The 25,445-nt window shown below is 42.6% G+C and overlaps 1 protein-coding gene across 2 annotated transcripts in view; it reads right to left on the minus strand.

Annotated features, from left to right (window-relative positions):
• The window catches only part of RNF144B (ring finger protein 144B), a 90,915-nt gene that overhangs the window by 30,534 nt on the left and 34,936 nt on the right, over positions 1-25,445 (minus strand). Inside the window, exons 1-2 of one of the 2 annotated variants that reach the window (XM_063160042.1) lie at positions 22,605-22,971; positions 5,390-5,579 (exon numbers count right to left, since the gene is read on the minus strand). In XM_063160042.1, the coding sequence (XP_063016112.1) occupies positions 5,390-5,554 (165 nt within the window). In that variant the 5' untranslated portion in view covers positions 5,555-5,579; positions 22,605-22,971. Of the gene's footprint in view, positions 1-5,389; positions 5,580-22,604; positions 22,972-25,445 lie in introns of those variants that run through there. The other variant, XM_063160051.1, reaches the window with a different exon arrangement.

Consider the following 25,445-nt stretch of genomic DNA (forward strand, 5'->3'; position numbering starts at 1 on the left):
ATGGAAAACAACCTGAGATGAGCTCTATATAAAGTAAGTGGGGCATTGCAGCACAAGGTATATTTAGGAAGAGGAGAAGGTCGTGAGTGTTCTGGTGCAGTTGTGAGAAGGTGTCTTATAGGATGGGGAGAAAAAAGAGAGCAAACCCATTCTTGAAAATGAGGACAAACAAACAGAAGTGATACTAAAACCCAGTGTTGGCTAGATGATGGCAAATCCAAATATTCCCTTGCGTAAGTTTTACTAAGTATTATTTCAGTGGGTTATTGATACACAGCTGTTTCACTGAGCAGGTATCCCACTCTTTTTTGCGTCCTCCTTGTCCTTGATCTGCTTGATCTCCTCTGCTCTCTGATTCTTCTGCTCATGTTTTTTACAAAGACCCCTCATATTAGTTTTTCCATTTTTCCAGTGCCCCCCTCCACAAACAATCTGAAACTTCACGGCACTAAGGGCCAAATGTCACTGTTCGGCCACCCAAAGGAGGCAGGACAATGCACAGCTGCTCCTGAAAACATTAAGGAAAGCAGAGGAGCCTTAGAGTCTGATGTTGATGAAGTACCAACAGAGAGACTCCTATTTCTCTAACACTTTCTTCTTCTCCTCTAGTAAAAGCAGCCATCAGCAGCCTCTTTCTGAGGCTGAAGCCCCCCCAGGGCCCAGGCAGGTGACTGTCCATGGCACCACACCATCCATGGCAGCAAAGGAGCCTTCTGAGCCCATGCCTAGCCCTAGCCTTGCTGTCACACACCGCTGCAGCAGAAAATCTTGTTCTCCAGCTGCCTTTGGAACACTGCCTACTTGTAGAAGCACAAGAAAGCACAGAAGCTACCTTGGCTAGCATGCTGGCTCCTGCTTCTTCTAAGGTTGCATTGAAGTTTAATCTCATTTGGGCTGCATTGTGTGCACCAAAATAACAAACAGGTAGATCATCATGGTATTTGTTTTGCACATTTTGTAACCCAGTTGCCTCACACACTTCTCAGAAGTACAAGACTCAACAAAGAATTTGCTTGGGAAAAAGAAAGGGTGAATCATGCTAGTTCTGCATAAACCTGTGCCAACAACACAGAATAACATACATGAAAGCATTTTCTGTTTTCAGTTTGTTACACATTGTCTTCGACATCTCACACCCTGTGCCAGTAAATAACACAAGACAGATGGACATAAGCTGCTGCTTGACATAAATAGCAGCAATCCCATTTATTGCTCACCTGGCTCTCACTGAGGCCCTGAAATGCTTAAGAGGAGGCAAAGAAAAGAGGAAAGACAAAACCAGAAAGAATTGGTGTGCAGGGTAAAGCCAACTCTGGTAATTTTTACTGACCCCTAAGACCATGTTTCTGCAACAGCAGTGCACTGGTTCCTCCTGTCACCTCTGCCACCAGGGCAATCTTACCCCACCTGCTAAAACCTCACCTCCACGACTGCTTACAGGCTACAGACTCACATGGAGTCTTTCATAGGGCCCTTGGTATTTCCAGTGTTCCTGCCAGTCCTGCACTCCTCTCTAGCACTTCCAAAGGGTAGAGTGTGCTGTGCCAGACACCAGGGCAGTTCTAGCCCAGGGGATGCAAGGAGCACCTGATCACACCACTCACTGTCTCTCCCTGCTGCCTTCCCAGTTTCAGCCATGTTTTGAAAAGGCAGGAGTCTCCTAGATACGCACTTTCCAGACTGTCTAATGAGCACCAAAGCCCAGGCAACACCCAGTGTGCTGTGCAAAGACAGGGTGGGGAGCGTGGCCCATCCATTCCTGGCACTGCCTCACCAGAGCACTCCAGAGCCTTACCTGAGTGAGGCACTGTGAGAGCTCTCTGGGCAAAGAAGGAAGGAAAAGAGCAAACATTCAGGGACTTTTATCAGAAGTAAGTATAATATTCAAAGTATTATTCTGTAAGTGGATCAATCAAGAAGTAATTAGTTAGTCTGCTTTGGACCCAGATGCACTAAAGTGCGATAAAATACTGTATTTTTTAACACTGTAATGGTGTGGACAGACACAGTGTATAATTATTTCACATACATATGTAAGCACCATAACCACTATGGGGACAAAAACCTGAGCAGCTGCACATCCAAGGAAGAGAAAATTGTAACAAAAGGTAAATGTAAGGGCCTGCTGATAAGAAGGACATCCCCACCAAATATACAAGAATGAGTGGGAAGACAAGGAAGAAGATGAGCAGTATCAGGAACAGATGAGACCCCTCCTCCCCTTTTGGGAAAGGGATAAGTAAAGGTGACAAAGGGACCATAAAATCATGGAGCTTGACCAGTACAGATGTTGCTGAATATCCATATGTGAAAGTGCGCACCACAGCATGGCACCCTGCAAATATTTTAGACACAGGAAATGAACTGAATAATGTAAAGTTCAGTCCTCTAAAACTTTCACAGATAAAATATATCTCACATCTCTTCCCAGCCCTCTTCAGAGATCAGCCTTTCATTAAAAACTAATGTAAATCCAAACACAATGAAACCAAGTCATTAGGTACACTACAGCCATTTTCAAATTCTTGGGATGTGTGTGTGCTTTATCTCACACTGCAGTGGAATCTTATGCCAAGTGCAACACATGTTGAAAAATACAAGGCTCATGCCTCTTGAGACCTGACTGAGCTACCAAGTAAGATGGCAAGTATGCTCTGCAAGCCATCTGCTTTTTCTGCTGAGAGAGAGAGAGTAAAAATGCTTACAGTTATTTGAAAAACTCCTGCCCTACTAGCAACATTCCACCAAAATGCAAACATACACATGCTAAAGCACAGTTCACTTACTTTGGCTAGAACACAGCTTTTATGGGGTATTTTGTTTACAGCAAGTTTCTAAGATGAAAAAAAAATAGCTGTACACAATTCTAAGTTGTCTGAATGCCTTGGTTTTACAGTCTACAAATGAAAAGGAAATATAACCTCACCCCCACAGATATCTAAATAGTAACAATTTCCAATTATTTCCACAGCCACAAATACTATGAAAAATAATCATTGTTGCAGCATCACCATTACAGTTAGGAAGGGGAAAAAAAAAAAACAACAGAAGACTTCACATGTAACAGAACAAAAAATTAACAAAAACAATGGTTTCAACTTATTGGAGCAGAACCTATTATTTCCATGTCAAGCCCTTTTCTATTTCAAGTTTAATACTGCTCCTGGATATATAAAATTACCCTTAGTGACAGAAGAATAAGCTATACAAGCTGAGAGCATTGCTAGCTGAAAAACTGCAAAACTGATTGGTGCTCAATCCCAGAGCTCACAGTGGATATTCTTACCCCAAAATCTTTCTTAAGTGTAATGTGAAGGTATCTAGATGTCCTGGCATGGGTGAGGGGAAATTTAGGGCATGGCACACCAGCAGAGCTGCTGCAGGCTGTGCCCCAAGCAATCCCCCATGCAAGTCCTGACACTCCATGTCAAGCTGCTCCTGACACTGGTTTTTGGAGGCTGCCCAAAAATGCAACTCATATGGCCTCCCAGAAACTGCTCTGGCTTCAAGACAGAGAGCCATATAGCCAGATTAAAAGTTTCCAGAGCCCTCACTGTTACAGGATGCAAGATCTACATGTCTGGGCATGCATCAGCCCAGACACATCCATCGGGAGGACACTGGGACACAGGCAACAGTCAGACAAACGCTGGACTTGGGAGCACGAACACAATTGAGACATATTATGCTCACTGAAACAAATAGAGCGTCTCTAAAGGCTTCTCCCAGCTGCATTCAGGCTCACCTATGGCTGGCTCTTGGTTCAAAGTCAGCAAAGTTTGCACAGATGCCAAGTAACTGTGACTGCACCTTCCATGACACTGTCACAGCACTGGAGCACCAAGCTCACAGGAGACTCTTCCTGGTGCTGGGCAGGGAAGGAGTGTATGGATGTGATGGCAGCTAGGGCACTGACAGGGGGCATGCAGGCACAACAACACTCCCAGCCATCCCTGACCTCTCCCTTTGGCCAGTGCCCTGCTGGAGGGCAGAGTCCAGCTCTGCCTGGCACAGTCCTCAGCAGCCCCTGCTTCCCTGAGGGTTACTCTACCCAGCTAGCACTGAGGTTCTTGTACCATTAATACTAAATCAGAGACACTGAGTTCTTGGCATAGGAGTGGGACCGCTGTAAAAGCATCAACTTCTCCAATTTTCTGGGTTTTTTTTTTAATTTAAAGCAGTATTTCCGTATCTACCTTTTAGGTTACATGAACTTCAAAGTTTTGTTACAAACTAAAATACAGAAATCTTTGGTGCAAGTCAGTATGGAAAACAAACTTCATGAAGTTCAGGTTGAAATGCATATTAACCACTCTTATCTTCGTTTCTTGAAATACACAGCTAGATTCTCATCCTGTTTAAGCTACCCTGAATTCAGCATAAGTCAAGATATTCTCACCCTAGCTGGCATCACAAATATCCAATTTCTTCATGAATTCGAACAAGCAAGGGTAAAATTAAACATACTTGCTTGATGTTTATCCACAAATTTTTAAAAATAAAATCAAGTACATTTATTCTAGAGTTTAAAATAAAACCAAACCAACATCCACCCCACCCCCCCCACAAAAAAAAAAAAAAAAAAAAAAAAAGAAACCAAGCAAACAAACAAAAAACAAACAACAAAAAGCAGCACACCAACATCCTCTAGTAACTTCTGACCTGTTTTCAGGTCAGGTACTTTAGTTACCATGAGTGAGGTACATCAAAGTCACTACCACCAGAGAAACAAGGTCCATTTTTCCCATGCTGACAAAGAGACTGGAAGAGTACTACTATCTGTAGGGCTTTTATCAACTCATTCAACTTCTCCCTCTATCACTTCCACCAGCTTTATTTGATCTGAATTTGCAGGCCAAAAAGTCTTTACTGACTACTATAGGCAATGCATGACCTGAGCAACATCTCTGCAGCACAGAGGCAAAGGTTCAAAAGGCCACTTTTGTTTAGGTTTTCTGATTGCCCTTAAAAGTTACATAGAAGACTTTAAAGGTCCGTGAGAACTCAGAAAAGGATAGCAGGGAAACAAAAACTCACAGGTATCCTATGATATTTCAAGGTTTTGCTTCAGAAAAAAGTAAATACTGAGATTGCATGCAAACTGTGTATGTTCTCCAACACTCAAACTGCATCTTCTTTCCTTTTATTTATACTTTTTACTAGTGCTTGTGATGGGAACATATACTAGTTACAAATCATCAAAAGTAAAATGACAAGAGAAATCTTTTAAATAAGGCAAGACAGGCTAACACCAAATGCTCTTTAGAAAAGCATCCTGTGTCAGCACGGGTGTAGCACATGCTTGTACAAGACAAGCAATCCCATCTCACAGCTCTGTCCATCTTCCATTACCCTGCTTCTGTAATGTAAAGGCACTGACAGATCTTACCGCTGTACAAAAGACGCAGTTGCATTCCTGAAGAGTGGTCATCTTATCCTGGGAATATTCACAAAGACATAGCTTGCACGTGAGGAGAGGCTCCAGAGCTAACTCTCCAGCTTCTGACTCATCAGCTGTCATGGTGTCAGGACAAGCCTTCTCAGCAGAGTCCATTCAGTCATCAATGGTGCAACTCAGCCTGAAAAGAGAAATTGGCAGCTGAAACTTTGTACAAGCCATGCAGTCGCTTCCGTTGCTTTGAAAATTTACATCTCAGATCCATAAAAGTACCTGCACACCCAAATGAGCTACTCAATATCTTGGAGCCAGTCTCAACTTCAGGCCATTCAAAATTTACAAAGAGACCTGAACTGGCTGAGTTCTCTGAGAACATTCACCTTGCTGGCAAAAAGCACCTCAGTCAGGCTGCTTAATATCAAAATAAAAAAAAAGCCAAACAAAAACAAAACACATACAGATGAGGCATTACATATATATATATATATATATATCACTCTGCCTTTTCAAATGAGTTTCAGACTCATACTCCCACTCAAATGGGATCCTTCAGTCTTCAGTGCACCCACACAGTTTCAGTGAGTGTCTCCACTCCCACTTTCTATTCCAGTTGGTGACTTGGAAACTCCCCTAGGCAGTGCAAGACAAGAACAGACTCCCACTTTCCAGGCAGGCACTTCAAACATTTAGTCTGTAATGCTGGTGGTGGGTACCATGAACTCCACCTTCTCGTCACTGAGACAGTGAACTGCCAAGAGGGATGGTGAAGGCATCTAACCCAGGAAAGGACTTCAGCTTGCATGTGCTACTTCACACAGGGCTGGAGCTTAAAATCAAATGAGTAAGAGCATTTTATGCACAGTACTCTTCTTTGCATTGCCTTAATGATGCCAAAAAGTAGCTTTTGTGCATCCCAACTCCTGGCATCCAGCTCTTCTATTTATTTCATAGACCTCTGAGGCATTTAACTGATGTTTGTGAACCAAGTGCACTAGCACTTTGACAGAGAGATGCTCACCAAAGCCATGTTTTCACTACACATCACAGCAGTGCTTGGGAATGAAATTTCTCTTCTTTGATGAGCAGCAGATGGAAATGCTATGTCTGCATGTAATGCTTTCTGGCCTAAGCATTTGAAAACACTGCACCATAATCGTAAAAAATCTCAAGACCCTCATTCTTACACAGAAACACTGAAAAAGCAATTAAAGAGAATATTCTTGTGCTTAAGCTGAAACAATGCAAAGCCTATTTCCAGATTTTACTCACCTCAGCACAGACAGTGGGGTTCACTACTGTATTTAAGGCACAGAAAAATCTATCCACGTCTCTAAGAAACTTGGCCCAGATTCCACAGACCTCCTTCTGAATACACTTTGCTGATGGCAAGACAACCTTCACACATATTTTACAAGCAGAGACCTGATGGCCAGCTGTGCACAGCTGCTTGCAGCAGCACCAAGAGTGCAGCTCCACTAAATCTGAAGAGCTGCATCACAAATGAAAGCTGCATGAACACATCACAAAACCTATTGATGTGACTGTCAGATCTGACATCTCATGAGGGAAACCAGAGACTTGAGCCCTTTGGTCCTCTTCTGCTGGCCTCCCCTGCAGCCCTGAGCACACTCTGGGCAGGGCTGTCAGGTCACATTTGGCAGCACGTCCCCGCTGCCATTCAGTGGCTGCCGGAGCAGCCAACGCAGCTGCAGACCGTCAATGCATATGTGATGTACTGACTTGCAGTGCCTGCTGAATTCCTCCCTAGGGGGAGAATGATGGGGCTCATGGAGTTTGTGGAACCCCTCCCTGCAGCTCTCATCTCATAACCTTACTCACAGCTGAGCCCATCCCCAGGCCTGCCCCCAAAGCCTCATGCCTTGTGCTCCCACAATCTGCAGGAAGACACTTTATCCACAATAAATCTGGGTCAGAGGATACTAAGCCCTTTTTAATTTTTACATTTGGTAGTTTCCTAGACTATCCCATCAGAGAAGCCATCAGATTTGTACCTTGGAATGTCTTTCTTGTAAACACACAGTTTCAAGAGATATGAGCATCATGGCCAAGATTCTGGCAACCAAACTCCTGACCACAAATCCAAAGCAAACTCTCTTTTTATGGCTTGCTATCACTAGCCCATAACACACACTACTCCCACACAATTCTTGTTGCAGTCCTGGGGCCTGCTACCCTGATGCCCCTCACTATTTGCTCCGTACAACTCCAGAGCTGGAGGTCCAGCATGGCCAGAAGGCTTGGAAGGAAGTCTTCCTCTGAGTCAGGAACTGCAACAATCTTCTGTAATTACTGCAGAAGGGTGGGAGGGAACACTGAGTCACTGGAAATGCTATGGCAGACCAAGAACTACCTGTTATTTAAACCCACGTGCTAGACATTGTCTCAGTATTTAGGAGAACTGTAACACATTTACTCAGGTTGCTTTTCAACAGCAGCTGCATCTGTACAGGTGAGCTACTCACTCTGCAGTGATCTGAGATTTCTACACAGTAAAAGGCAGCAAAGCTAAAAGGATAGATGCACAAAAGAACAGGTAGGAATATTTCAAGATGTGGGAATGGATATAAAATGGATACAACCATTTCAAAAGTCACTGTTCTTCGTATAACTAAAAGGGTTATGACCCTGCATGCAGGCAGCATTAAGGCAGCTGTAGGAAGATTCAGGTGTGTGATTGAGTTTTAGGGCTAGAGGCTAATTTTAGATGGCCTAAATCCAGCACTCAGTGTGACAGTGAGGAACAGGCTCCTGACACACTGCTCTGTGCTAGCAGCAGCCTAATGCCACAGTGTGATGGCTGTAGGGACTCATTATGATATCCTATTCTCATTGATGATAACCCCTGTCCCTGAAGACTGTAGGTTAAATTCAGTTTTACTTCTTGTCCCTCCACATGTTCACCCTTCCCTCACACCAAGATGCCAGGGCACAGCTGAGGTTCTCTGTAAAACAGGCAGAGCACCCTGTGGAAAACTCCAGCAAACACCAAGCACCAAGCAAGCCTGGCACAACAAAGGATCCACCCCCAGCCAGCCCAGGCTGGCTCAGCTCACTGCAGCCCCATTAACTCCATCAGAGTTCATCAAACAAAGACAACAGGATCAGAGAACACAGAGACAGCTCTGTGTCCTGCCTGCTCAGCCCTTGAAGGAAACACCATGGCTACCAGGAAGAACACTCCTCCCTGAGACGTCCCCGGTCCCTGAGAGGCCAACAAGTCCACAAGCAGCTCTCTGGGTCAGGCTGGCACAGGCAAAGCCATCCTGTTAGCACTGGACACCTGCCTGTCAAAGGGGCAGCAGACCCGTGGCCTGCTGGCCCTGCTCCTTTTCCCAGAGCAACCCAGCCCACACTGGTCCTTCCATCTGCCCGTGAGAATTGGGACTTCTGCTACTGCTGCCAAGGGACACTTGTTCAGGGAAGAGCTCAGGGGTACAGAGAAGGGTAATCCCATTCACCAGCAGCTGGGCTCTGAGATCAGGTCTGCAGGGGAGGTTCATTCTCATCATCATCAGATCAGATGGTGATAACAGTATCTTCCTCCAGTTCCCAGCCTCTACTCCTCCTGTTCTTCCCCAACACTTCAAAATGCGTTGTCCTCTCTCAAGATCTGCAACTATCTCCTCAACTTTATGAGCCCAGCAGAACTGACTCTTCCAGGTTCAGCAGGGAAGCCATGAAGTTCCACCTCAGCTGCTCTGAATTTTCATGGCTTTCACTTTGCTACAATTGTCCCACAGACTGTCATTACTTAATTACACATCCATCAGTCCTCTTTACAGAGGATTAAAATTCCTATTGTAATTGCAACTGAGTTGCCAATAGGTTAGATTGAAAATTAAGCATCTTGGGTGTATGTGTTGTGCACGAGAAGCGGGAGTCACTGAAAAATGAGTCAAGAACAAAAAGTAAAACATCATTCCGTGTTTAGTTATATGAACAAAAGTGATCAGAAATTAAAGTAAATTGAAAGTTTCTGGAAAACAATGGACACTCATATAAATACAACATATAGTTAAGCACTAAAATCTTCTCTTTCATGTTTACAAACACAAATGACCTGTTTAGGAAAGCATCCCAAACAAAGCAAGAAATGTGTCACTGAAACTGTAGTGCAGCACCTCAATGCTGCAAAAAACCTCCACTGAACAGCAGCACAGGCTCCATGAGATGTCGTGGAATACGGACAAAGACTTCTTGAGGGCATTCTAATCCGGAGAAATATACTGGTGTGAATCCTGCACCAGCGTGAATCATGGCAAGGAAGGGTCAAACTGGCCCTGGCATGCATCAACACTCAGGAACTTGGAAGATCCACTTTTTTGGTCTACTTCTATCAGCCACGTACACACACGCAAATCATACCCCTTTCACATTGCACAGGATTTCCAGGAAATTGAACATCTTTCCTCAAATTGTCTGCTGCTCAGCTCATAAGAACACTCATACTTTCCTGGCTGTGACCCTGACGGTGCTGATGGCACAGGACAAGGCAGGACCAGAAAGTCTGAACAAATGTGAGCGAGCTAGGGAGGGTCAGCCCTGTGGGGTGCAAACTGCACAGTCACCAGGACCACAGCTCGCCAAGAGCTCAGACCTGCCAACGTTTCCATTTCACTCATTTGCCTGCAGACACTTTCCCTTTGTCTCTGGGAGGTGACAAAGCTTTGTGCTTTCTTGTAGCACTGGAACATCTCAACACTGCCTATAGGCAAGAAAACATTAGAGAGTGCTCAAAGCAGAATGGGCTGAGAAGGGTAAGTACAAGCAGAAACACTAACACGAAAGATTGGAGCTTTTGAGTACGAAAACCGGCAGAAAAGCACTGGAGGAAGGAATGCAGAACTTGTCTGCCTTCAGGGCCTCCTGACATTAGTGTGTCTGGTGTCTAACCTTGAAAATTACTTCCTAACAGCAAATATCTGTAATACCTGCTTCTAGACAGGTACTCATTGCAAATTCTGGCATTAGCATCCCAAAGTGGAAACTACTAATTCCCGGTGATGGGAGTGACAGAGCAGCTGGGTGAGTGAGTGTCTGGGAGACATCCAAAGCCAAGCCACCCCAGCTCCACAGAAGTATCAAAAATTGATGTAACCTACTGCTGAAACATTTCCTATAAGCAGGAATTTTAAGGTAACATCCTTGTTACAGTCACACAAAGGCTCACTTGAGCCTGCTCAGCTGGTTCAAATCATGACTACAACCCAAGAACAGAAGTTACTCTGTATATGCAATAGAGAAAACAAGCCAGGCAGTCTCCTGAGCTGGACATTGTCGATATGCCTGCAACCAAGTCACTGTATTTAGCTAAAAAAAAAAATGTGTCTGAATGTGACTTTCACCACTTAGAAACATCACACAGAATTCATTAATGCCTCCTGCACTGAAGCTGGAAGAGAATGGAGTATGTTTAGCACCGCAAGTTATGCTTTCATTTTTCACATGCTGCATCCAATTGCAAAAAAACAGAGCTCTTGGAGAAGCTACTTTAAGTCCTCTGCTTACAAAGAATTCTGCTGAAGTTAGTCAAGCTGCAATTAGAAGGAAGCCAAGAAATGCACAGGTATGAGACACGTTGCTCCAGGAAACATTAATGGAACAAAAAGGGTCCTTAATGTGTTTTCCCCTGTGGGCTGGCACGTCCATCCTGTGGGCAGGGTGAGACCTGAGAGGCCCCTCTGCCCCAGTACACCCATAAAACAGCAGCCAGGCATGTGGACTTGCATAAACATGGTGAGATTGAAAAAAGGTATAAGGATGCATGTGGGTCTAACACCTAGCACAGCAACCCTCCCTTTTACAAAAAAAAAAAAAAAAAAAAAAAAAAGAAAGAAAGAATTTACCATCAAACAAACTCAGAGCATGTGTGCTACACTCCTATTTAGTGTACCAGGTATTTACTAAACTCTCTTGGAGACACATTTGCAAGCACTGCAAGTAATTCTTTCTCATGCCCTAGAGATTTTTCAAGTAATCCACCCATATGAAATTAATTCAGTGCCATACAAAAACCTGGTTTGACATTGTTCACTCAGGATTCTGTTGTTTCCTGTAACCAAGGCTCCCTCCTTAAAAAACAAAATTGAAAAAGAAAACTGCCTGAAAAACATGAGTGTTCAAAACCAATGCTAAAAATCAGGTCCTTGGGGAAAAAGAGTAATTACAGAAAGATTTAAAGCATGTAACAGAGTGGTAGTAAGATAATGGAGTCAAATTACAAGATATAAACTGAGCTATGAAATTAGGACTTGTGAAGACAGCTGTCTGAAACCCACATTTCTATCCATTTCAGTGAAATGCCATCATTACCACTTTTGGTTACAAGTCCTTAGCTGTCCCAACTCTCTCAAGACAATGTCATTCAAAACTCATTACTAAGGCAGATTTTTTAAACTCAGCATCTCTGCTCAGAGGATTAGTCTGAGCCAAGCGCACTACAGCTTCTGTGGTCTTACACACAGACCACTAACCCTTGGTGCAATAATTTCTCCGCTGCCTACACCGAGCTACCTACCCAGTCCATACAGCATTACTTATCAGGCAGTGATCCAGTTAGGCTGTAAACATATGATTAAAGCCACAATTTTAAAAAGTCTTCATCTTCAAGAATGACATTTAATCATATGTTTAAGTGCTCCTGTGTATCAAAGTCTGAATGTTCTGCTTTATTTACATGAGGTTATTAAGAAGTTAAACAAGTACTTAAATTTTCTGAAATCACGGTCTCAAAAAAAGCAACCAAATCCACAAATAGAAGGTCTCATTTTAAATACATTTTTAATATATTCAGAATTACTGTATTACATCTGAGCCTTAAAACAGCAAGCAGTTGATTACATGCATGTACAAGGAGAACCCATTTCTGGATTACCATAATATGCTACCAAGCCGAAGCATTAGAGAGCATAAAAGCATTTCAATATCTGTTCTCTTTGAGCGAGGCTTAAGAAAAGATGCATAATATTTCATGACAGCTTTCTACACTGTAAAATTTTTATTGTCAGAAAACTTGTTTAAAGGACAAGCAGCCTAAGTAAATGTGCTGGTACATGAGAACACACCAAAGGCAATTTCTCTCACTTGTTTTCATTGGAATGCCTGGGAAAAAAACCCAAAACCTTGATCTGCTGAGCTGCTGTTCAAGAAGCAGTAGCTATATGGAGTATTTTCATATCAAGCTAGCAACCAAAAAATAAATATATCAAATACTTCTAAAGAAATGCAGTGAGTGGAAAAGTGGAAAGCCTCTTGCACAAAAAAAAAAAAAAAAAAAAAAAAAAAAAAAAAAAAAAATTAAGGGAGTTAAGGGACTGACTACAGTAATTCAGAATATGATCTGGATTTCTGCCAAGAATTTTTATACCAGCACAGCTTCCCAAATATCACATACATCCAATCATTCTAAAACATTCTAATAAACCAGAACACCACTAGAACACACGCAGATCAGTCTCCACAAGGCTTTGAGAACACACTTGTTGGATAACTTCTCCACTGTACTGCAATATTGTGAGGTATGAGTAACTTTGAACATTTAGAACAGCAGTTCTTCACAGCAACTTCTTGTGAGCCTATGTCAATATGTCCTCAGGGAGGTGGGGTTTTTTGCAAGAAGACCATGGATATTAACTGAAAATAGCAGAATATATACCTTTTTTCTGAAACAGATGTGACTGCAGTTGTGGGAATCCTCTATAGATTTCCTTGCAATACTGCTTGAGAACAGGTAAGAGGGGAAAAAAAATTGGAATTTCCCCCTTCCACTCTTAAAAGCAGGAGAGTTCAAGAACAGGGAATCTACAAGATAATGGTGAAATAAATGCTGCCACTCACAGCTGAAGGGAGCTAGGAAAAGCACTTTTGGATCACTTAAATATAAAAACGTGTCAGCTAAAAGAGAAATAATTCAGCCTGTTATTAAACTGAAAGGCATAATCAAAACATGGTATTTGACTCGTTGCAATACTGACAGGAGCCACACAATGGCAATACTCATGGAGTCCATGAGGATGGGAGCAAGCCATTCTGCATGGGATGAGGTCAGACCATATTGCAGAAGCCACCACTTTCACTCAGTTCTGTGCTTGAAACCAGCACATATCCAAGTTCAGGACACAGCTCTATCAACACTGGCAGCCTGGAAAGCCACAGCTTCCTGCACCAGATCTCCTGGATGTGAGTGCTGGGCAGGCCTGTGGGTTTCCATCTCAGGGTGACTCAGATGTATCAGGCTTACTGTGCCTTACTGAGCAGGGGGATGGTGCTGGCCCCAGACACAGGCTTATGGTGACCCCCTGGTCCTGCAGGAGGTCAACAGCAGGATTCTCCTAAGGTTTTATGTTCATCCTGGTCACAGGGCTCAGCAAAGCTGATCAGCACAAAATGCAGTGAAACAAAATGCAGTCAGAAAAGAGAACTAGAGTGGTTTTGGCATCAAACATTTCCAAATATTTCCAAAACACATTCAAACAACAAAATTATACCAAGTGGAATCCCAAGTACTGGTTACCAGGTCTGAGATTAAAATCTAAAGCTTTTCTAAATAACATCCCCTGTTCTTAATGACACAATGCAACATATGCTAATGCTAAGCTACAAGGAATTTCTACCCAAACTAGTTTGGTGTACTTTACTTTTAACATCCTGTTGACAAGAGGTAATATACCACTATTAAATAAAAACACATTCTTCAAAATGACAAATGACAGATCTTTCTTTCAGACCACATGAAGGCTTTTGGTAACTGTGGAATTTACTAAGTAAAAGGAATTGACCTTTTGGGAGGTCAATTGGGTTGATAACTTGGCTAGCTGTCTTTGCTAAGACAGGAATAGAAAGTCAGATGTAACAATTTGCCTTTGACACAGAAAAAATTGTTTATTTTTGTTAATCAGATAACAAAACCTTGGGATATGCTAAATCTCTGAGCTGGAATGCTTACAGTTTAACAGGGTGTGTTCAGAAGACATTTGCAACACTAGCCTGTTCTAACATAAAAGATTTTTAGGAGAGACTTGTAAACACACATTGTTAAAGTGAAAGCAATGGAAAAACAGTGGAAAACAGAGGGACCAGCTCCATGTGACTGTAGTCTGCACTCTTCTTCTAACAAGAAACTAACTGGACTCTTGGGGTCCCTTGGCTGGAGACTGCCAAAGCTGTGTCTGGAGCAAGCAGTGTCCCAACTGCAAGGCAAGCAGGTCAAGGCAAACAGAGATGTGACACAAAGCCAGGCCTCCAAAGGGCCAGCAAGAACATTACTGGTGTCAAGAGGAGAATGCAGAGTTTGCCAGAAGCCAAGGAACAACGCAACTGACAGGAACAATGAACCTGATCCTTCACTGAATTCTGCAAAAGGTACTGAAAACCAACTATTGAGAAAAAAAATTACCGTGTGTTTGTTTTTAGAAGGGATGACCTGAGAATTTTTCTTTCAGTGCTTGCAATAAGATAATACCTTTAACATCTCTGTCCATATAGTTTTGTTAAGCCACAGAAAGTGCAAACTTGCAAGAATATGGCCCTACAGACTTTTTTCACTGCAAGCATTGAAAAGCACTTTTAACAACTTTAGATTTACATCAACAGAAATGACAGAATAAGTTGATTTTCCTCCTATAATGATTTTTGTGTGACTGCTCAGTGAACAAAACTAATACATATAATATTTTAATCTGCCCCTATCTAATCTTACAGCCAAATACACTGCTGATTATTATACAATAAATATGTTATTTGAGGTCACCAAAATAAAAGAATTGAAACATTGAAAACTGCCCTTGACCCAAATGTATCTCAGTGACTTAGAAAGCTTACCCAGTGGTAACTTTCAAGTCTTAGCTACAAGGACAGTCAGTGAATTAAAGACTGGAAGTCAAATCTCAGGATTAGACCTTGGGGAAGTCACTATCTCTAACATAAGCCTTTGCCATTAAGAAAACAACATGAACAGCTTCTGACTATGCTGAAATTTGGCAAGAAACAATAGTAGAGGTTTGGACCCGGACATGAGGCTGTTTTGAAACTAAACACATTTATTACTACTGCTTTTCATGACTGGTAGTTAAACTAGTCAGAGTCTATCCCTAAACCACTCCCCTGCCAGCTCTTCATCAAGTCCTTCCAAAGGCAACTGGAGATGAGGAAAGGACAAGTTCCAGCTCTGACCCGATCTGCAGAGGCAAAAAAGGAGAAGTAAACACCAGTAGCAGTCCCCTGACTTTGCATCTCTCTGCTTGTCCTCTCGGTATTCACATTGCATCTCCCTCTTTCCCAGCCCACACATGGGAAAGGGTAAGAGCCCAGCACGCCGGGAGACAGATCCTGGGAGGAATTCTGCTGCAGGCAATTCCTTCCATATTGCCTACTGCTCCAGTGTGGAGGAGCCCCATGTGCCCAGGCTTTGAATTCGGGGCACCTCTAACCACTGACAGACCTCACGTACACGCTACTGAACAGATGTGAACTATGCTGGAATACCTTCAACTACTATTAGTCTTACACTCTTGACGAACTTTAACAGACATGTATTTTTAAAACAACTGTATATTAACATTTTTATTAATAAACATTTTTAACACACTATTTTGCTCTGCATTTTATTAACAGTGTAAGACAAATACAGTATTTGCTTAAACCTGGGTAAAAACGCTGTTTGGCTGATGACACTGTCTATCACACAACACAACGTTGTCTCATTGCTGCCCTGCCCCCTCCCACCCTATTTCTATCTACATCCACCTTCTGTCTCTGTGCTTCAGGCTCCAAGCATTTACAAGAAGATTTCTGCCTGTATTGTGCCAAGCACAGGGAACACAATTAGTTTCTCAGGGGCTCGATGCAATACTCAGAAATCCAGATGTTAGTATAAGACATGTAATAAACCAGAAGTGTCCATCAAATGCAGTAAGAGGTTTGCATTCATCACTCCCTCACTTCAGATCCAAATTTCAACATTCATTGCAGAAATAATTACAAAGGAGAACAGCAACCTGTAAACATATGAGATTTCAGCCTCAAGTGCCTCAGCCTCTGCTAACAATTGGCTAGTCTCTACATGATCTTAGCCATGCAGTCCAAATCCTGCCAAGAGGAGTGTTTCCAAAGGAGTGCTTTTCAATGGACCTGTGCATTATGTGTGCAAAGATAAGCAACTGGGAGCTTATCTTTGTAAGAAGCTGCCCCACCTCCCAAACTCTCAGAAAAATGAGTAAGTAGAGCTGAAAAGAGCTCATAGACTTGTTACATTATAGGATTACAGTCTTACAGAAAATTTTCTGGAAACTTTCTGCTAGCTGGTCTTTTAATTATGACCATGACAACTAATGCCCATAGGCAAAATAGGCATTTTGTCCTCGGTGTTGTGGAATTTGGAGAAAAGACAAGAATTCCTGACTTTTTTCTACTCTTCACAAGTGTATGTTTCCTTAATTTGTTGGTCCTTCCTCCCAAAATGCGATAAGCAAACTTAACAAGGGGGTTGAAATTGCTCAAGCCATGCACATTGCTTGGGTATTTGCAACAAAAACATTGACCAACACTAAAAATACACATCCTCATAGTAGTATTGTCTAAATTATGTACATGTATGTGGCTTCTACTTCACCCCTGGCAAAGGGCATGATTGCCTTTCCCACAGATTTTCTGTGGAAACTGTGATGAAGAATCTCCACCACTGAAACCATCAGGGCAACTGTGGAGAGGTCAAGAGGGTGCAAGATTGCATCTTCTCCATTGTGCAAAATTTCAGCAAGCAAGTTATTGCTGGCCCTGTGGATGTTATCTTAGCCCTAAAATGGGCAAACCCCATGGGGAAGAGTTCCAGTATCAGTGGCTGGCAGAGCACCCACTGCTGTGAAAAATGTTCCAGTGACTGCAATGGTAAACAGCCCACAGGATCAGCTCCATTTCCCCAATGACTACAGCACTGTAACCTTCTTTTTTTTTTTTAAGGGGGGGGTGGGGAGACTGGCTTGTTTTCCTTCATCATCTCCCCACCTCCATCAGAATGCTTCAAAAATTAATCACAGGCAGAACATATGAACTCTCCCATCTACTGCTCAGACATAACCAGTGCCAGCCTGTGTGTCACTGCTTCTACTTAGTTCTGGAATTTTCTTTGCATGCAAAGGATTAGCCTGGATGCGAGTTGTCATTAAATGTGTTTTTCCTTCTATGTACATAGGGATTTAGAGCATGCAATTTTGAACTATTTGCAGCTATATATGCACACATGTGCAAAGAAACCTCCCCTACGCCACAGCAACATACAGCACTAAGAGTGTAAGCAGAGGTAGCCTCCAATTAATCGTTTCAGTCCTCAAAAACAGATACAGCTCTTCTGTGCCCATGATTTTTCCTTTTGCAAATATACAGAACACATCAATGTTTTCAGATCTGCAAGTTTTGTTCCCATCTATCTGAAAATGCAACATGAATTCAATATCATCAAAGTCTCTGTCAGATACTCAGACAACGTCCACTCCTTGAGTAATGACTCATGTCTTATGCTTTCCATCCTCTCCTCATTTTTACAACAAAGCAAAAGGCAGAAAAGCTTGCAACAGACACAAATACTGACAGTCTCAATTAAAGGGCAGAAGCATGAGCATGACAGTAAAATGGTAATTTTTCCTTCTAATAAAAAGTGATTCTGTATTCTGTCTCCTAACCAGCATCTGGACAAACTAGAGAAATGGGTGCATAAGAACTAAATGGTTCAGCAAGTCCAAGTGCAAAGTGCTGCACCTGGGTCAGAGTAATCCCAGACATGGGTACAGAATGTGAGAAGAACTCATTGAGAGCTGCTCTGCCAAAAAGGACTTGGTGGTTCTCATGGATGAAAACCTGGACATGAGTCAACAGCATCAGTGCTTGCAGTCCAAAATGCCAACCACACCCTCGGCTGCACCAAAAGCAAAGCGGGCAGGAGATCAAGGGAGGGGATTCTGCCCCTCTACTCTGCTGACACCCCAGCTGGAATTCTGAATCCAGCCCTGTGGTCCTCAGCACAGGAAGCACAATGGCCCTGTTTAGAGCACATCTAGAAAAGGGCAACAAAGATGATCAGAGGGCTGGAACAACTGTCCTCTAAAGACAGGCTGAGAGCTGTGATTGTCCCGCCTGGAGAGGGGAAGGCTCCAGGAACACATCAGTGTAGCATTCCAGTAGCTAAAGGGGGTCTATAAAAAAGAAAAAGCAATTTTTACACAGGCAGATAGTGATCAAAGAAATGGAATGGTTTTAAACTAGAAGAGGGGAGATTTACAATAGGTGTTAGGAATAAATTCTTTCCTCAGAAGGATAGTGAGACACCAGAATAGACTGCCTAGAGAAGCTGTGTATGTCTCATCCTTGGAAGGCCAGGCTGGATAGAACTATTAACAACCAGGTCTAGTGGAAGATGTCCCTGACCATGGCAGGTAGGCTGGAACTAGATGGTCATCAAAGTCCCTTTCAACCCAAGCCATTCCATGATTCTATGCTCTCTTGTCTCTCCTTGCAACAAAAAGCATGTATAACGAGTACCCCTGATGGCTGTGCCTACAACAGGCTTGGGAAATACACAGGAAGAAACTCCATGCAGGGAATTTGTTCTAATGTGCATGGACCCAAAAGTGTGACCCAGATTCATGTGTCCCAAATCATTGTGCCTGCTGCTGGCTGGCTTTGGGACTCCAAAGAGATATTGACTCCAGAGAGATATTGACTCACTCAGAAGGAGTAAGGATGCTAAGTTAGCCCAAACTCAACCAAACTCAAAGCTGGAACTGTGCTTGCAGGAACCAAGGACACTCAAAGCAGAAGGTACACTGGTGACCTTTCTAACTACATATTATGGGCTTTCTCTTGCGGGCTGAGCAGATTCCCCTAAAAATATAAAAAAACCCCCACCCAGATCTTGGGTAACTAATGACATTTTTTTATTATTACAATAGAATAAAAGAAACTAAAAATGAGCAACACATATGTCATTGTGCACAAGTACCAATACATACAAAGAGATCTAGGAAACTTCAAAAAAAAGTGGTTTTTTACATAGCTGCATTTTTATTTGAAAGTATGTTTGCAATGCAATTAACCTAGTTATGCTCTGGAGCCTAAAAATTTCTACTTGGCACCTCTGTTCCTCCTGGAAGACTAGGAGTTGGAAAAGTTCTACTTCAGCAGGAAGGGAAGGATAAGGACCTTTGTAACTTGAGATTTTTTATTTTTGTTTTAGTGTTTTAGTATCTCCTAGCAGTGACCTACTTTATGAATGTAAAGCCCACTCAGTTCCCACTGAGCCGAAACTATTTAGAAGAGACACAGAACGATTACTGAACACTATTTTCTTACTGATCAGCACAAAGTTATTTGGCACAAGCATCTCTGTAAATGTTTGTCCAAGACTAGGTAAATTTGCAGTGTACGATGGCCCTCAGACCTGTGCTTCTGTCTAGTGAGAAGGCTCATAGTCTAGCACTGCAGCTCAGCTATGCTTCAGGAGAAATACAGAATGCTAGAGGCTGAGCTTAATATCACTGCTGTCTTTCCCTTTGGATCTGTTCTTTCTTGTTTTCCTCAATGTTTCCTTTTGCAAACCAAAAGAAGATCAGATTTCAAATGGAATGAATGTAAGGGCAAAGAAGACGATTTGTGAAGTGCATTTTACTGGGCTCCGCTTTGGCATGGAGAAACCAGAGGAAGAGAAGGGAAATGTACCCACCTCTGGGCAAGTACCAGAGGAAAAGCACAGCTCCAGAATCACTTTCAGCCTCACAAAGCTGAAGGCAAAGTCTGCTTTAGGATATGCAAGGAGGTCTGATGGACTCAGCTCACGGCGACACTGGCAGCCTGCCACAGTATTTTGTTCACATGTGCCTGAGATATCCATGGGCCCAGAGCTGTAATTATGGTCTCAGATGTCACAGTACTACTAGCCCAGGAGATATTTATGGATCTGATACGCACAACCTATAGGCGCTGTGAAGTTACAGGCACATTCAAGAAAACTCCCCACTCCAGAAGAGGGACAGCAAGTCTGTAGCAGTTCTTTCAAGCTACATCAAAGCAACACACTCCACTGGGTCTCAGTCACTGAAAGGTCTGAACAGGGTGAACTGCAGGCACAGGGCTCAGGCTCACACCACAGATAATATCAGAGGCATACTAATGAGCTGGGAACCAGGTTAAGCATTAGCACTGCTTGTTTCCCTACAGAGGGGTTTGCTGATTCTCACAGTTGCATTTTAAACTCACAATAATAATATGGACAAGTATGTGTACAATAATATGGACACTTTCCTCCACCAAAAGGGAAAGGGCAGACAATCACTTCCACACTGTTTATTTCTACAAAGGTTATGAAGCATTTAGAGAATAGAGTGCAATCAAAAAACCTAGCTAGAAAGAAAAAACTCCATATTGTTTGCTATTTATACTGCTAACTTTTGCTCCAAGGCATACTACCACACAAACAGAATCACCAAAATGTCACATCTGCGGGAAAGAAGCCCACAACCACCACTGAGGTGCATGCAGAATGGGGAGCAGAAACTATTCCAGGTTGCCAAATGCTAGTTCCACATGAAGCCTAGGGAGGTTTCTGTGTCCTGACATGAGCAGACAGGACTTTGTGTGAAATACCCCCATCAGCCAGTAAGATGCATGGAAGAAAAGGAGTTTGATTGTCATCACACTTGCTTGGCTCTGGAGTAGCTGTGGTTTATTCTGAAAGAATACCTCCCCTTTACTACAGCTTTAGACACTCTGCAAACACACACTTCTCAATCCATAATCTAAAGCATTACTTTCAGCAGCATAACTGCAGCCATGCAGCCTTATCAATGTGCATTTCTTTCTCCAAAATAGCTTATGTTCATTGATGAAAGCGTTTCAGCCACTTTCATGTTAAAGCAACAACCCAGACACCCACTCACATTCAGGCACAGACAAGTCCTATACAGGACAAGCATCAGGACAATCTGCTTGTTTTGAAAAATATTTAAAACAAGATTTTGAAACTTCTGTTTCCGTAAATATTGGAATCCCAAACGCAGTGCCTGCCCTTAACCGAGACCGCTTGCCCTTCAGGCTGAGGGCAGCCAAACATATCAGATTGCTCTGCCTGCTCACAGGCACATGGAAAGTTGCATGGGGGTACTTTCAGTCACAGCTTGTGTATCTCTGCTAAAATTTACTTCTTTAAAGCATTCGGTGTCTATTGACCAAGAGGATTCGAAGGCACCCTGCAATGCTTTCTTTACTATAGTAATTCTAAATATTTTACAACTTACAGTGCTCTCTGAAGGAAGACATTCGATATTGCTGCATGCAGTTAGGAAGCAAAGTACTTTTGTATTACAGAAAATAGAGCTTTAAAATAAACTAGACTGAAATATCTTTATTACTAAAGCTGCTTCGCACTGAGAAAGCCTTATGATGAGAAAGCAGGGCAAACATTCCAGTAAATGCAGTTGTCTATTCTCAGCATCAAAAAAAAATTTAAATGCAAACTAGGAAACTAAAGTATGGCAGATTTTGTATGTGCTTACATAAACGACATAACCCTAAACCCTGATCAGATTAGAAGTGTACATTAACACGGATTAGAAGTTAACACATGCACAATACAGATGAATGTCTTTTTTCCTTCCTGATACCAGCTGCATGAATCTCTGCCAGAAGAAATGCCTTTAAACCAGGAGGAAGTATCAGCATTTTAAACTCAGGCTTCCTCCAGCTTAATCAGGTATTTTTTCAGTATGAAAGTTCCTCTAAACTAAAACATAAGCCATTTTAGCAACTGCCTTTCACACAGACATATCCTAATTCTGCAGCATTTTCAAACACTTCACGTAGATATTTCTCCAAAAGTTACACTGACAAAAGTCATTTCACCCTTTTGGGAAGTACTTGACATCTATTTATTTTCAGCCTTTTAACAGTCAGGACACCAAGGTTTCCTTCTGCCTCAGCTCTAAGCACCACGTAGTTTGATTTTAGCCAAACCACAAATAACATTTATTTTAGCTATTTAATCATTCTAGTCCTTACCTTGGGGGGGGGGGGGGAGGAGGGGGGGGGGAGGAAAAAAAAAAGAAAAAAAGCCTTTTCCATTTTCTTCCATTAGAAGCAAATGCTGGCTTTTCTGTTCTTTGCAGGTATCCTAAAACAGACGGAAAGCTGCATTCCAACATACCTTGAAAGGAGAGCAGCGCTCAGTGCCAGCTGTGTGACTTTTCAGCAGCTGCACTCAGACTCGGGCATTCCCAAGGAACCACGATGCCACCGAGCCGCGCAGCTCGCAGCGAGGAGCGCAGCCGATCGCTCTCACACGCCCTTCCTCGTCCCTGGCGCTCTGACAGCTGAACGCTTCTGAGGGCTGCAGCAGGGCTCGTCTGCCAGCCCCTGTGCCACTGCGAGAAACCATCCCCTCCCTGCTATTTAGTGCGTGCTGCCATTACATCTCACCCGCGCCTCACAGCCCGCATGCAGCGGCTGTGGGAAAGCCGCATTTATTTGTACAGGAAGCGTGAGCACAGCACTTCCTACTTCCCATGCCAGACTCACTTCAGCCGCAGGTGATCGCCGGCACCCGGGCAGCTCCCGGCAGGGCACACCTCACCTTCTCCTCGGGGTCCCTGGGCAGCTCCCGGCAGGGCACACCTCACCTTCTCCTCGGGGTCCCTGGGCAGCTCCCGGCCACGGCTCCCACCCCAGCCCCGCCAGGTAAAACTGAAAGCAGCGAGGCTTCTTTCAGATGTGACACTCATCAGAGCCCTCCCGAATTAACCTGTCTGGGGAGAGCACTTTGCATAGCTGCTGATGTCTGAAACCTCGCTGGCTTCTGCTTGTGAAAAATGTCATCTAAAAAAAAAAAAAAAAAAAAAGTGATTTCTTCACGTTGGAGGGGAAGTGAGCAAAAATTCTAGACTCAAAAGTAAGAGTACCCATGTAATTTCAGATCTGAGTGTTTAATGATGATGGTGCTCATCTAACTCTGTCAATACTAAAATTACACTCTTTAAGCTGTCCCTCTGTGCAAGAGGGGTTGGGAATCCTGCAGCTCCGTATTCCAGACCTACGGGGGTGATTCACAGCAGCCAAGCAGCAGGAGAGAATATCTAATTGTGCCACATGACACCAAACCCTCAAGAACTTTTCCTGCTGTAGGAAATGCACCACACCCACAGATAAGAAATATAGATACATCAGAGTGCAGAGAGTGCAGAAAAACAGAAGGAAGTATAAATGTTAATCTACAATTTTCTTATGATGAAATAAATTTACTTTGTAGTTCATGCAATCATTGCTGGCATTTTGCCTTCAGTACTTTCCTGTGAAAAATTATATATAGGCATTTCTTCCGGGGTATATAAAAGCTCACAGCTGAGCTTTTAGTTATTTTCAGACAATTATACTGCATCAGATTAATTTAAGGAAAAAAAAAAAAAAAAAAGCTTGTGCAACTTCAATTCAGCCTCCTTGCTAAATTATTCCTTTATATTACAGCTTTGCTTGAATTCCATCATATACTCTTTTCATCTCAGAACAAGTACAAACTTAGAATTTATCTATTTAACACTGGGTGCTATAAATAATTTTAGATATAGTTATATAATATATATAATTTATATAATTTTATCAATACAATTTTTATATATTTTTATATATTTTTATATATATTTAGGGAGGGAGGGGATAATAACCAGAAAAAAAAACAGCTGCTCTAACATGTGGGATCTTGTTGATTCTTATGGTGTTCATCAACAGGGTTACAACAGGATTAGGCAAACTAGAGCCATGTCACATTTACTGCCACTTGAACTAGGAGAGCATTTCCCAGCAGATGCAGACGTATGTATTCTCAGCAGTGGCCAGTCCTAGACAAGACTCAAGAAACACTGAAGGTTCAGAGCTATTTTTAGGCTCTAGAACAGTACTGAAAATGTGGAATTCTTTGGAAAACTTTACAAGTAGAAAACTATTCTCCTTCTGTGGTTAGATTTTCATCCTCCATGTTCTGTTCTAGTATGAAATAGCATGAGCCTCTATCACTACTCTCTTCACTACCTTCCCTCTGCTTCCAGCTCCTATATTTTCCTCCTGCAGCTCCCCCTTTGCTACTCTGCCTCAATCACACAAGTACTTGGTAGGCCACAGATGAAGATCAGCAGGAAAACTCTGCCTGTTCTCAGCCCCTGTGCTCAGCAGCACAGCAAATAAACAAGCAAAAGGCAATTATCTCAAGGAGGAGAGTGGTGAGAGAGAGAGGATGAAGGAAATCAAGTCATCCATGCAGGTGTAGGAAAAATAGCAGGGCAGCTGCCAATAGCAGAGTAGCAAAAGTAGCATCTGGTTTGGTACTTACTCCTTGCTGGCACAACAAAACAAAAACAAGCTTCACTGAAGTAGCCTCCACCAGTGAAGAGACAGAACTACAACAAAGATTAGCCATCTTCCCTTCAGATAAATGATGAGACCAGCTTGTATCTGGGGGGGGATGTTCTTTTAAATTATGAAAACTAGATTTAGTACATTAAAATGCACAGACATTCTGGAAACTTCATCTACAAACATTCCATAGTATTTTTATCCCATTTCCTACTGTCTCCATGCAAGTTATAATGTGATTCCATAAACGTGCAAAACTGCTTACAACAAAATTATTTTCCTTTAGACATCACAAAATTAGTGAGAAAAATAATGTTTCTCGAGACATTTAATTAACTAGAAATGTTAAGAATTGCTTGTTTCAAGCACTCCACTTCTTGGGTATCAAATCCTAAACTGTGGGGCCCGGATTTCCGTGGCGGACAATCACTTACTGATGTTCTTTGGACAGCTGGCTATGCCTCTGCTTCCATCTTCTCTTCAGTATTTGCCCCTACTTTTGTGCTTCTCCAGGATCTCTACAGCAAAGGTGAGCTGAAGGTGATGTGGCACTGCACAGAAGCTCAGGCTATAAGGACTTGAAATGATCAATACTGATGATTCTTTCAATTGCCGTCACCCAAAGACGTGAGCTGGACTTTTATGA

The sequence above is a fragment of the Melospiza melodia genome, chromosome 1 (assembly GCF_035770615.1).
Source record: "Melospiza melodia melodia isolate bMelMel2 chromosome 1, bMelMel2.pri, whole genome shotgun sequence".
Classification (NCBI taxonomy): Eukaryota; Metazoa; Chordata; class Aves; order Passeriformes; family Passerellidae; genus Melospiza; species Melospiza melodia.